At 39.5% G+C, this 14,369-nt stretch overlaps 1 protein-coding gene across 7 annotated transcripts in view; it reads left to right on the top strand.

Annotated features, from left to right (window-relative positions):
• TNFRSF19 (TNF receptor superfamily member 19) overlaps window positions 1–14,369 on the top strand; it is an 89,885-nt gene that overhangs the window by 35,961 nt on the left and 39,555 nt on the right. For all 7 annotated transcript variants that reach the window (XM_078070564.1, XM_078070563.1, XM_078070562.1 and 4 more), the window contains one exon: window positions 7,611–7,696. In XM_078070564.1, coding sequence (XP_077926690.1) covers window positions 7,611–7,696 — 86 coding nt within the window. The remainder of the gene's footprint in view (window positions 1–7,610; window positions 7,697–14,369) is intronic.

The raw sequence follows: 14,369 nt of genomic DNA, 5'->3' as shown, positions 1-14,369 counted from the left end.
TGGGTGGCTCAGTTGGTTAGGCGACTGCCTTCGGCTCAGGTCATGATCCTGGAGTCCCTGGATCGAGTCCCGCATCGGGCTCCCTGCTCGGCAGGGAGCCTGCTTCTCCCTCTGACCCTCCCCCCCCTCATGTGCTCTCTCTCTCTCATTCTCTCTGTCTCAAATGAATAAATAAAATCTTTAAAAAAAAAAAGGAATGTCTATAACCTCAGGTGATGCTGATACCTGTGAATATCAGTACCCAGAGTTTTGACCTTATGCTAACATAATTGAGGAACACGAACCAAACATCTGCCTCATCTCTGCTGTTCTTACTCTACAATTCTGTTAAAAGCATGTCAGTCTCCATCTGCTCTCTTCCTCTGTGGGGCAGGGAGAAGAGGAGGTCCACAGGAGACTCAGGGGCAGAGAGAGTAGGGAAAAGCACAGGACCAGGGGATCCGGTTTTCACAAAGAGGGAACCCACAGGGGTATGCAGCTGGAGTGTGAGAGAGGGTGTGTTCTCCCCACGACCTCCCACCAAAAGTGCTTCCTCATGCTTAACCTCATTCATTGTCATCTGAGCCCATGGCTCTAGCTTCTACAATGTTTGCTCATTCTTTAAGTAAATGCTCAGATGTGGGAAAGTCATATATAAGTGAGTAGACATTTGAATGATGTTTCATAGTTTATTTATATGATTAGTTTAAAATTACATCCTTTCTAAGCCAGCATGAATGTACAAGGCAGGCAATAATTATATAGTGACTTTTACCCAGGCCTTCCAGAGTGTTTTAAAGTGCTCACCCAGCTTCACTATATTTGTGTGAAGAAGGTAAATAATTGAAACCCATTTTATAGACAGGAAAATTGAGGCAGAAAGAAAATAAACAAATTGCATATTGCTCCCAGAAAAGTGATGCCCAAGGCAGTCAGAGGGTGGACATTTTCATTTCTGATGTTACTCCTGCCTTCTGAAGCCTCAGCTTCACCCAGATAAGGGTCTTGTGCTGCCCAGAGGCTCAGCCCCAGCAGGAGAGTAGCGGCCTCTTTCCCAGTAGTGGTACTGTGTGGGAATACTCTGTCCTCTGTGCCCTCAATTTGAGTGATTGGAGATGGCCAGTGCCCTTGTTCCCAAATAAGTCCAATGACTTTAGGCCAATTCCTTAGTTTCTCTGACACCCATCATCTAATAATACCAACCCGCAGATTAGTGGAATGATTGAGACTATAATGCATGCAAAGTGCCAAGCAGAGTGCCTAATCCACAGTAAGCATGAAATACATATTTGACCTCCTCACCAATTAATGTTCCTGGGAGCCAGTGAAAGATTTACATGACCGTTTTTTGTTTGTTTGTTTGTTTTTTGTTTTTTTTGCAGTGGGCCTCCGGCCTCCTCCTCTGCCTCCCATATTCCCATCCTTTCTCTGCTAAGGGGACCTGGGGCCCTGCCTGAAAGAATAACCTGGCCCCTGCCAGTTCTCTGCTGCTTCTAGTAATGATGATAGCTAACCTTTTTTTAAGATTTTATTTATTTATTTATTTGTCAGAGAGAGAGAGAGCACAAGCAGGGGGAGCGGCCTGCAGAAGGAGAAGCAGGCTTCCCGCTGAGCAGGGAGCCGATGCAGGGCTCAATCCCAGGACTCTGGTCATGACCTGAGCCGAAGGCAGACACTTAACTGACTGAGCCACCCAGGTGGCCCTACAACCAGGCTTTCTTAAAAGAGCACTCTTCAAACATGGTGTTCATTAGGCAAACTGTGTTATTTGGATTCAGTTCAATTAAAAATTCCTCTCCAAATTCAGTGTTGGAGAAAATTTGGGGTCTAAAAGATGTATTTACATGCTGCCTCTCATCAGACCATGACTGGGTAAAATCCAATGTGATTTCCTTTTGTTTTTTTGCATTAGCTATCTGAATGCCCAGAGTAAAATTTGAAGTTCAACTATAGAAGCCAGTTTAGCCAGACACCTGTAAATGTCCCTGATCCCTTTTATTTTATTTTATTTTTTAAAACTTGTGTCCTTCCTCACTTGGTCAGAAAGCAGAGTTGCAAATGTTTCTGTGTCCCCAAAACCATGGCAGTCTAAGCAAGAAAAAGTAAAGTAATTTTTCAAGATTGATACATTTATTTATGCACTTAATATTTTCAATTACATGTTGAAACTCTAATTTCTGTACCTTCATCTTCAAATTGGAGGATAATTTTGAGGCAACTCTTCTAAAAATTAAAAACACAATGTCCATGATGGTTAGTATATCATTTACAATTTAGTAAATATTCTGTGTTTTAGGGTTCTGATTTAATCTCACTTTGTACAAGACAGGAAAAAAGGAGAGTCAGTTGATGATTTTGAAAATTTTGTTAAAAAATTATTTTTCATTAAAAAATTTAATTTAATTAATTAAATTAAATTTTAAAATTTAATTTAAGAATTAAGTTAAAAAATCTTAGATTCTGCCATGAAGCCATTGGCATAAAGAAACTGGCAGAGCAGATTCTGAGTGCTTTTGTATAATCTCTGTGTGGCTGCTGTTAGCGGCTCTCAGAGTAACGTCCAAGCATCATCTCTCCTTGTGAGCAGTGGTTATACACACGGGAGCCTTGCGACTCCATGTGCCCACTCAGCCTCATTTCCAGGTAGGATTTCAAGCTATTTCTACTTCATATTTAATGATCATTCAAAACCTGATGTAATTTGCTCACCTTCTAGCCTCATTTCCATGATGGCTCAAACCCATATTTTAATCAATAAATTTTTGGCTATTTTATTCAGTTGTCAGGGAAAGCTCAGACTCAAGACTCTCCCGTCACTAGATTTCTTTATTTTAAAAATGTTAAATGTCTATGTTTGTTTCCCAAGAAGTTTTAAAGTATGTATTTCTATATCAATAGTTGATAGAGAAAATGTTTAAAGTATGTATTTCCATATCAATAGTTGATCTAGAAAATGTATGTATTTCTATATCAATAGTTGATATAGACAATGTTTAAAGTATGTATTTCCATATCAATAGTTGATCTAGAAAATGTATGTATTTCTATATCAAAAGTTGATATAGAAAATGTTGGCTATTATATTTTTTATTTCACTTTTTGTCCTGATTATATAGAATGAGTGTTTATGTATAAAACTATTTTAGACTGTGTCAATGTTCAATTACTTATAATTTGGCAAATTTTCTGGCTGACAGGATAAATAATATTAGTTTGTATATATTACAGGGTTTAGTAAGAAATACATCTTTAATAAGAAAGCTCTCTTACATTGGCCTATGGTTTTTACCTTATTTTAAATTTTTTATGCATTTTTGTTGTAAAAAACACATAACATAAAATTTACCATCTTAACCATTTTTAAATGTACAGTTTAGTAATGTTAAGTACATTCACATTGTTATGAGCGGATCTCCAGAACATGTTCATCTTCCCAAACTGAGATTCTATACCCATTGAACGATAACTCCCCTTAGCTCCTGGTAACCACTGGCTACGTTCTGTTTATATGAATTTGATTACATACCTACTCTGAGTGGAATCATGTAATATTTGTCTTTTGTGACTGGTTTGTTTCACTTAACGTGTCCTCAAGTTTCATCCATGCTGTAGGATGTGAAAGTACATTTCTCCTCAGACATTTGGGCTGCATTCACCTTTTGGCTATTGTGAATAGTGCTGCTAGGAGCATGGATATGCAGATATCTCTTCCACACTCTGTCTTCAGTTCTTTGGATACAGCCCAGGAGTGGAATTGCTGAATCATCTGATGGTTGTATTTTTAAATTTTTGAGGAACCGCCATACTGTTCGCCACAGCAGTTACACCATTTTCCATTCCCATGAACAGTGCACAGTGGTTCCAGTTTCTCTCCATATCCTCCCCAACACTTGTTATTTTCTGATTGTTTTGTTTTAGTTTGGTTTTTAGTAGCCATCCTAATGGGTATAAGGTGATACTTCATTGTGGTTTTGATTTGCATTTTGCTAATGATGAGTGACGTTTGCTGTTGGCCATCTTTTCGTGTGCTTATTGGCCATTTGTATATCATCTTTGGAAAAATATCTATTCAAGTCCTTTGCCCATTTTCTTAATCGGGTTATTTGATTTTTGTTGTTGAATTTTAGGTGTTCTTTATATATTCAAATATTAACTCCTTATCAGATACATGATTTGCAAATATTTTCTCCCCTACTGTGGGTTCATTTTTCACTCTGTTGATTGTATCTTTTTTAATCCTGAAAAAATTATTATTTTATTATCAGTTAATACTTTTTTGATGTGACTTAACTTTTTTTAACCACTTTATTGAGGTATAACTGACATGTAAAAAGCTGTACATATTTAATGTATACAACTTGATGAGTTTGGGGATAACTATACATTGATTGTATCTTTTGATATATAACAATGTTACATTTCATGTAGTCCAATGTATCTTTCCTTTTGTTGTCTGTTTCACATATGCCTTTCGATTGCCTTTTGGTGTCATATCCAAGAAATCATTGTCAAATTCAATGTCATCAAGTTTTTCCTGTTTTCTTTTAGGAGTTTTATAGTTTTGGGCCTTATGTTTAGGTCTTTAATTCATTTTGAATTAGTTTTTGTATGTGGTGTCAGATAAAGTTCCAACTTCATTCTTTTGCATGTGGATATTCAGCTTTCCCAGCACCTTTTTTTTTTTTTTTTTAAGATTTTATTTATTTATTTGACAGAGACACAGCGAGAGAGGGAACATAGGCAGGGGGAGTGGGAGAGGGAGAAGCAGGCTTCCCGCTGAGCAGGGAGCCCGACGCAGGGCTCGATCCTAGGACTCTGGGACCATGACCTGAGCCGAAGGCAGACGCTTAACGACTGAGCCACCCAGGCGCCCCTTCCAGCACCATTTGTTAAAGAGACTATCCCATCCCCTTTTAGTGGTCTTGGTACTCTTGTTGAAGATTATTTGACCATATATGTGAAAGTTTATTTCCGGGCTCTCTGTTTTGTTCTGTTGGTCTACACTCTGTCTTTATGCCAATATTGATTATTATAGCTGTAACTGTTTATTATACTGTATTGTATATTGTACACTGTATTGTATATTGCACAGTACATTGATTATTATAGCTTTGTGATATGTTTCAGTATCAGGAAGTGTGAAAAGGAAGGCTAAGCAAATACTGAATGTATCTGGGCATTTGAGATAATTTACCTAGTTTTAAATGCAGATTTTTCTTCAACCATAAATCATACATATTTGCTACTACAATACCCAATTTCACAAAATAATAGCATCTATCTTGCCCTCTATAGACTTGGTCTGCAAATTTATTCTCCATATCACTATTTCATCATAGAAAAATATATTTTGAAATATATTTAGAAATAATCACTGTTAATATTTGGTATATAATATCCTTCCAATTTTTTTCAATGCCAATATATATGTGTAAATTATTTTAGCTGCTTTGGTAAAAAATCTGAAAGGAGCTATATACCAAAGTATGTGCCTGTACAATATAAAATTATATTACTCACCTTTCCTATTTTTTTACTTACTGCTATTTCATGAGTTAAAAAAAATACATATAGGAGATCTACATCATTGTTTCTTAAAGGACATTTTGTATTCCATTGCCTTGGGACTACCATGGTTAGTCATATCTCCTGTTGCATTATTGAAATTGTGCCTAACTGGGTTTTTCCCTTTCATAAACAATACTGTGATTGCATTGTTATAAATACAGCTTCACCCACTTGATTGTTTCTTTAGGATAAACCTCGAAAAAATGAAATTACTGGTTAAAGGATATATAAAAAATTTTATTGCATTCTGATGACGTATTGCTATGCTGCCCTCCTACAAGTAGCAATTTATAATGCCACTGGTCACACCAACACTTTCCCAGTTTTCTAAGTAAAAATGGGATCTTTTCATTGCAACTTGCCTTTACTCGATTAGTTTAATGAGGTTAAACATTTCCATGTTAAATTTTTAAGAATTTAATTGCATCATGCTCTTTAGAGTTTCAACTATGCAGTTTTAAAATTATGAAATGTTCTTCTTTGGGGAATTAATGTCCTTTGCCTGTTTTTCAATTGCAGTGTTCACCTTTCCCATTATGATTTTTAAGGTTTCTACTACAGACTGAAGTTATAGAGGATACTATGATTAGAACTATTTTTCAGTTTTCTTTTGCCCATTAACTGTGTTGCTGATGCTTTATTTTTGCTCTTCAGATGTCTTTAATACTGTATGTGTGTGTGCGTCTGTGTGTATGCATGTGTGTATGTATGGGTGTGCACGTGTGTGCATGTGTGGGTGTGTGCAGGTGTGTGCATCTGAGTGTATGCATGTATGTATGGGTGTGCATGTGTGTGCATGTGTGGGCGTGTGCAGGTGTGTGCGTCTGTGTGTATGCATGTGTGTATGTATGGGTGTGCACGTGTGTGCATGTGTAGGCGTGTGGAGGTGTGTGCGTCTGAGTGTATGCATGTGTGTATGTATGGGTGTGCATGTGTGTGCATGTGTGGGTGTGTGCAGGTGTGTGCGTCTGTGTGTATGCATGTGTGTATGTATGGGTGTGCATGTGTGTGCATGTGTGGGTGTGTGCAGGTGTGTGCGTCTGTGTGTATGCATGTGTGTATGTATGGGTGTGCATGTGTGTGCATGTGTGGGTGTGTGCAGGTGTGTGCGTCTGAGTGTATGCATGTGTGTATGTATGGGTGTGCATGTGTGTGCATGTGTGGGTGTGTGCGGGTGTGTGCATCTGTGTGTATGCATGTGTGTATGTATGGGTGTGCATGTGTGGGTGTGTGCAGGTGTGTGTGTCTGTGTGTACGCATGTGTGTATGTATGGGTGTGCATGTGTGTGTATGTGTGTGTGCAAGTGTGTATGTGTGTGTGTCTGTGTGTATGTGTGTGCAAGTGTGTGTATGTACAGGTGTGTGTATGTGTGTGTGTGTGTGTGTGCAGATGTGTATTATGTGTGTGGGGATGGTGTGCAGGTGTGTGTATGTGTCTGTGCATCTGTGTGTATGTGTGTGTATGTATGGGTGTGCATGTGTGTGTGTGCGGGTGTGTGTATGTATCGGTGTGCATGTGTGTTTATGTGTGGGTGTGTGTGGGTCTTTGTGGGGGGTGTGAGGGGGTGTGGTGAAAACTGTTGATTTCCGTTCTGGCTGCTGTTTCTTATCATGCCTAGATCCTTCTAGATCCCCTTATGAAGACTGTATAAGCATCTCCCTAAATTTTTCCATTACTTTTATAGTTTGCTTGGTTTTTTTGGTCTCTGAATTTCAAGTGTTTAAAAACTGGCACTTGATTTAGAAGGGGTTTTGTCGTTTAAATGACAATAGAAATGCCAAAGACCACTGATTTCCTATTCCCTTACCAGCACCACCACCTCAATATAGTGGGGCTGAGTAGAATTTACAAAGTTATGTTTAGTAAAATTGATATTTCTTAAGTAGTCACTGCATCTAAGGATGTGTCTGTCTAAGATACTGTTGTATTTAAGCCTTTGAGTTGCTATTTTTTTTTTTAAATAAAACCGGTAATGGAGAGGACTGATAATTTATCATGAATCTGTTGTAACTTTGAGCTTAGAAGAAAGAGCTAATGAGGATTCTTTTCTTTTCTCTTTTAGATTTTATAGGAAGACAAAACTTGTTGGTTTTCAAGACATGGAGTGCGTACCTTGCGGAGACCCTCCTCCTCCTTACGAGCCACACTGTGAGTGAACTCCATACAAACACAGCAGAAGGGCTCTTGGCCTTTTCTTAGAAACTTTTCTACAGTTAGCAAATGGAGCAAAATCTCTCTCCACGGTGGGGCTTATAGCATGCTTTCTTTTATCAAGCTTCTAGCAGGATATAAAGCCCTTTTGTTATGTGCCTCAGTCAGCCAACTGTGTCCCTTGATTTGAATCTCAGAGTGAAATACAGATATTTTGCTGCTGCTTGTTTCATTCAAACTTTTATCTCTCACTCTAGATATATTACTCAGGCAACTCCAATTAACTAGGTGATCCAAATCCTAAGGCATAATGTCTTTGCCTCAGCCCCATGAATTCCTGTGTTTTCCCTTCTTACTCCCTGTACTATCACGTGGTGGCTTCCCTGCCTTTCCAGAGACATTCCTCTCCATGAATCACCTGCCCTAATTAATGTATTTAAATTAAATATTGGCTCATTTCCTTCACTCCTTCATTTTTTTCATTTAACAAGTAAACAGGAGGAGAAAACCCACTGCATGGTGGGAATACAACTGTAAATGAGAAAATTTTGCCTTTTATTCTTTGTATTTAACAATAATCTTTTTGATCGTATTTTTTCTTTCCATATAAAAGGTATTTGTTACAAGTTATCAATTTGCATTGATGTTGAATAGGAAGGAGAGTAGCTCCTCACTTTTCTTGATCCTAACTACAGATCTGGCCAATGGAAACTCACAGGTGATGGGTGGGGAAAGAAATCAGCAGGTGGGCTCCCCCAGTGTGCTCAGGGCTTGTCTTTGCTAAGCAGGGCTCTAGTGAGCTGTGCTTCTAGTACACAGGCACCAGCGAAGTCCAGCAGGGAGGGTGAGGGAAGGTGCTTGATCCTGTGAATAGGTTGCTCATGCCTTTCCAGAGAGCATTGCTAATATGGATGTGCATATTTAGGGTTGCTTTGATGTCCCCTTGCTTCTTTCTGACAAAAGCCCCCTCTGAACTAACTGGAAGTTATTGCATTATTGATAAGGCCACACAGTACTTACGTTTCCAAGAATGTCATGGAATTTGCAGTCCATATTATTATGTCCTTTACTAAAGTGCATTACTTTCTGTTCTTCGTTTGATGTAGTAGAAAGGCAAAAAAAAAAAAAAAAAAAAAAAGGGATTCTTTCTAAGTTTCACAAAAATGTGTGGTGACCCTCTTCTTTATAATATGCAAGCAATTTGCCAAATAAGTCTTTGCATTTAACAAATGGAGTATCAAATGTTATGTATCAGTCATAATAGGTAAACTGTTGTTTTACTTAACTTTCTCACTGCCCCATCATCAGCCTACATTTGTCAGTGAGGACACCAGGTCCAGAAAGGTTATGAACTTTCCCCTGTTGGGTGGGAAATAGTGGAGACACAATTCAGACCCAGGTCTGTCTAACGCCCCCAAACATTGTGCTTTTGTCATCACACATTGTCTCCCTAAGAAAAACCAAGCTGTCTAATCTGTCCTCTGTTGGCTGATGTAATCTACTACATGTTGACTTTTTGTTTGCTTTAATATTCTTTTTTTTTTTTAAGAAAGAAATATATCTTTTTAAAAAAGATTTTATTTATTTATTTGAGAGAGAGAGAGCACAAGCAGAGGGAGCAGGCAGAGGGAGAGGGAGCAGCAAACTCCCAGCTGAGCTGGGAGCCCGACGCGGGGCTCGATCCCAGGACCCTGAGATCATGACCTGAGCTTAACTGACTAAGCCACCCAGGTGCCCTGTTTGTTCTAATATTCATAATTTAAATAAAAACTCTAAAAATCAAACATAGAGGAGATCTTTTATGCTACACAGTCTGCAAAAGGACATGTCCTCTTGCCAACCAAAATGGGGCAGTGACCTGGGCTTGCCTGTGGGTTCGCTCTTCCATCATTTCATCCAGAAGGCAAATTAAGATCATGCACTTCATCCCAAACTACCATTAAAAGATTTAGTAAAGTAACTGCTATTGCCCAGTGTAGAGTTGGAAAGTACTAGGATTATTTTTTTTTCTCTTTAATTTACTCGGTTTAAATTTAATATGATCTGGTCATAAGTCTGAGGCATTGGAATTTTTGCCTTTAGGGATCTGGCTAAGCTCAGACGTCATAAATTAGACTTTAAACATAGTTTTCACATTTAACTTCCAATGTCTTGTAAAGCCCTGAGTAAGTTACAATTTGAAAAGAAAATTAACTAGCTTAATTTATATGTATAGATCTATTTCTTCATATATGAAACTCTTTAGAAAGCAAAGAAAAACAAATTATTTTTGTAAGTCCCAAATGCAGTGCACAAGGTAATAGCCTTTCAAATCATGAAACAACAGTCAGGGGTCTTTAGTAAGTGTTAATCCTTATCTCTGTAAAGGAAAGTTTGCTGCCTTTGGCACAGGTCTTGGGAATAATTCCAGGGCACAACTAATCTCCTCAAAAAGAGATCTTGAAGTCTTTTGGGGGAATTATGTAAGGCGCCTTATGTTTTCATTTCTTCTACTTTGAGTATTTCAACTCATCCACAAAGAACTACTTCTCCAGTAATTTTTCCCTGCTGAGGAGTTCCTGTTTTATTTAGACTCAGCTGTAAGAAAGTGACACCACTCAAGCTTCCTCAGGTAATGGGGTTTGGGGCACCTGGGTGGCTCAGTTGTCTGCCTCAGGTCATGATCTCAGGGTCCTGGGATCGAGTCTCACGGTGGGCTCCCTGCTCAGCAGGGAGTCTGCTTCTCCCTCTCCCTCTGCCCCTCTCCCGGCTTGTGCTCTCTCTGTCTCTCTCAAATAAATAAATAAATAAAATCTTAAAAAAAAAAAAAAGTAATGGGGTTTGTTTCAAGGATATATGTAGTAGTGAGAGGCTGGGACTTCCCTGAACTTGGGGGCAGCTCTTATTTGGGACCTGGGGCAGCCCTGGAGTCTGGGGGCTATAGCCCCCTGCCGCAGGAGAGGCTCTGAGTTCTGCCCTGGGCTCTGGTCAGCACCACTGATGCTTTCTTAGCCAGCGGGACTCTGTTTACATCTCCTCCTTTCCCCTCATGCTTCCAAGGGACTGGTCGGTATTTCCTAGTCATGCTTCTGAAGGAGAGAATCTGATTGGCCGAGTAAAATACCATCGTCCTGTGAGACAGAGCCTTTTTCATTTAACTGTTGAACAAATATTTGAGTGCCTACTGGGGGCCAGGCACACAATGATGGACAAATAGACCCCAATTCTTTTCTTCTTGGAGCTCATGGCATAGTGGAGGAGTCATCAAATACCTGCTCCAAATTAAACAGTATTCAGATACTACCCACATAGATGTAGAAGCGTGACTGGCCAGTCCTGTGCCGGGAGGGATCTGCAGGGCCCTGAGAATGTGTAATGGATAATGAGGTAGGAACATCAGGGAAGACTTTCCAGAACCATGACTTTCGAGCTGTGATCTAATAGATCAGTTAGAGGAGGATGAGCCAGAAAAGGAGACCAACCGAGGGCCAGGGAAGTTGGAGGGAGTAAGGAGAGTATGAGAGCATCCTCTCCTGTGCAAGTCGGATCAGTTGACCCTGGAAATTTCCTTTGCACTTAACACCCTGGACATCTATGGTGACATTGACAAGCACAATCTTAGTGAGTAATGGAAATGAAGCCAGATTATAATGAAATGACAAGCTAACATAAGGGGAGGAATAGAGATGATCACGGACAACTGTCCAGAAGTTTGCCTGTGAAGGTGACATGGGAATATGCAGGCATTGGAGGGGTTTTGTTTTATTTCATTTCTGAGGTGAGAGACACATTTGCTTGTTTGCAGGTTAAAGGAAAGGGTCCAGTTGAGAGAGGTTGACTATATGAGAGAACAGTAGAATTATCAGTCCTATAAGGTTTTCTGGAAAAGGATCCTGAAGCACACTTGTTGGGTTGGCCTTCTCTGGAAGGAGGGAGTGCTCCCTGCTCCAACCAGTGAAAGAGGGGAGTGGGGCAACGAATATGGACTTCTGCATTCAGTGGCAGGGGGTGAGGGGCTCATAGACTTGGCTTGTATGTGTGTGAAGTAGGAGGCATTGTGTTCTGCCAAGTCAGGCAGGAGCCAAGGAAGTCAGAGGCTGGAAAAGCACAGGTCTTTGAGATTCTCATCACAGAGTGTGGGAGGGAAGTTGATTTGAGAAAATAGTGGGTTTCCTGGTAGCACCAAGAGTCCAAATGAAGTTCGTGGTCATAGCAAAGCATTGTTTGCTTCTTATATGACGTCTGTAGGTACTTCTGCTGCAGGGATGACTCAGGCCACCTCTGAGGCTGCCCCAAAACATACGTAAATTGTGCTCTAAATGTGCAGCTGATAGCACGCTACAAACAAGTCTTGAAAATATTGTCTGTGTTGATAACACAAGAATAATTTTAAATAAATGTAAATACATTTTCTTATATTTATATAATACCCAAAGTAAACCAAAGTAATGACTTAACAGAAACACAAAAATTGAAAACTTTCCATATTTCTGTCAACTCTCCAAGGGATCCATGTCACATTTTCTGTATCCATTCATCCATTGATGGACACTTAAGTTGTTCCATGTCTTGGCTATCCTAAATAATGCTGCAGTGAACATAGGGTGCATACATCTTTTTGAGTTAATGTTTTCATTTTCTTCAGGTAAATACCCAGAGGTGGAATTGCTGAGCTGTATGATAGTCCTATTTTTATTATTTATTTTTTTTTAAGATTTTATTTATTTATTTGACAGAGAGAGACACAGCCAGAGAGGGAACACAAGCAGGGGGAGTGGGAGAGGGAGAAGCAGGCTTCCTGCGGAGCAAGGAGCCCGATGTGGGGCTCGATCCCAGGACCCTGGGATCACGATCTGAGCCGAAGGCAGACGCTTAATGACTGAGCCACCCAGGTGCCCTGTTTTTATTTTTTTGAGGAACCTCCATACTGTTTTCCACAGTAGCTGCACCAATTTACATTCCCACGAACAGTGCACAAGTGTTCCCTTTTCTCCACATCCTCGCCAACATTTGTTATTTCTTGTCTTTTTGATACTAGCCATTCTAACAGGTGTGAGGTGACAGCTCATTGTGGCTTTGATTTGCATTTCCCTGGTGATGAGTGATATTGAGCATCTTCTCATGTACCTGTTGGCCATCTGTATGTCTTCTTTGGAAAAATGTCTATTCAGACCTTCTGCCCATTTTTTAATCAGATTTCTTTTTGCTATTGAGTTGTAGGAGTTCTTTATATGTTTTGGATATTAACCCCTTATCAGATGTATGATTTGTAAATATCTTCTCCCACTCAGTAGGTTGCTTTTTCATTTTGTTGATAGTTTACTTTGCTGTGCAGAAGCTTTTTAGTTCAATGTAGTCCTACTTGTTTATTTTTGCTTTTGTTGACATTGCTTTTGGTATCAGATCCAAAAAATCATCACCAAGAACCAATATCAAAGAGTGTATTACTGATTTTTTTCTAGGAGTTTTATGGTTTCAGGTCTTACATTCAAGCCTTTAATCCATTTTGAGTTGACTTTTGTGTATGGTGTAAGAAAGTGGTCCAGTTTCATTCTTCTGCATGTAGCTGTCCTGTTTTCCCAACACTATTTATTCAAGAGTGTCCTTTCCTTATTGTTTATTTTTGGCTCCTTTGTCATAAATTAATTGACCTTCTATATGTGGGTTTATTTCTGGGCTCACTATTCTGTTCCATTGATCTAGGAGTCTGTTTTTATGCCAATACCATACTGTTTTGATTACTGTAGCTTTATAATATAGTTTGAAATTAGGAAGCATTTGTTCTTTTGTTCTCAGGATTGCTTTGTCCATGGAATTTGTGGTTCCATACAAATTTTAGGAAGTTTTGTTGTATTTCTGTGAGAAAAAATACTATTAGAATTTTGATAGGGACTGCATTAAATCTGTGCATTGCTTTGGGTAGTATGGGCATTTTAATAACGTTAATTCTTCCAATCCATGAGCATGGACTATTATCTCATGCAGATTTTAAATAGAACTAAATGAACTCCTATCCAGAAACATACCAGCCTCAGAGTGAGCTCAGTAATGACTATCTACCTGCTGGCCTGCTTTCTTCTAAATGGTGACTACTTCTGCCCTGAGTCTCCTACAGTCCCATCCCAACCCAGGTGTGCTCTTTGGAGGATATGGAAGTTGGGACTTGTCCCACATGGGAAGGATCTCATGATGCAGCTGGCTTTGATTTTGTCTTGCTGTCCTTCACCCCCACTGGCAGGTGAGCGATGAAGGATACTTAGAAAGGGGCTGCAGTGGATTTTTGTGTTTGATTACTTGAAATCCTAGAGTACCAGTCTGAAGAAACCCTACTTAGGCTGGTCTCTTTCCTCCCTGTCCCACCGCCTAAGGCCTCAGTCCGCATGCCCAACCAACATGAGCTCAAAGCTTCCCTCCCCTCAAAATAATGATGGACGTGTAACTGTAATTGATTATCCACTCATAACCTCTTGGTCAGGTCACCAATAGCATTAATTCGTGAGAATGACTGGTTGGGCATGGAGCACAGAGCTGATTAGTGACATCACTGTAAATTGCAGATCAATAAAAGGCACCCTTTACATAAAAATCCCTGCTCAAGGCTCTGTTCCTCATCACTTTATCTTCACTTCCTAAAAATGTGCACCCATTTAGAGCGTTAAGGGGAAATCGAGAAAAACACACAAGAAATTTT

Source organism: Halichoerus grypus, chromosome 4 (assembly GCF_964656455.1).
Source record: "Halichoerus grypus chromosome 4, mHalGry1.hap1.1, whole genome shotgun sequence".
Taxonomy (NCBI): Eukaryota; Metazoa; Chordata; class Mammalia; order Carnivora; family Phocidae; genus Halichoerus; species Halichoerus grypus.
The sequence above is the reverse complement of the archived record's forward strand: the minus strand, read 5'-3'. Positions and strand labels throughout refer to the sequence as shown.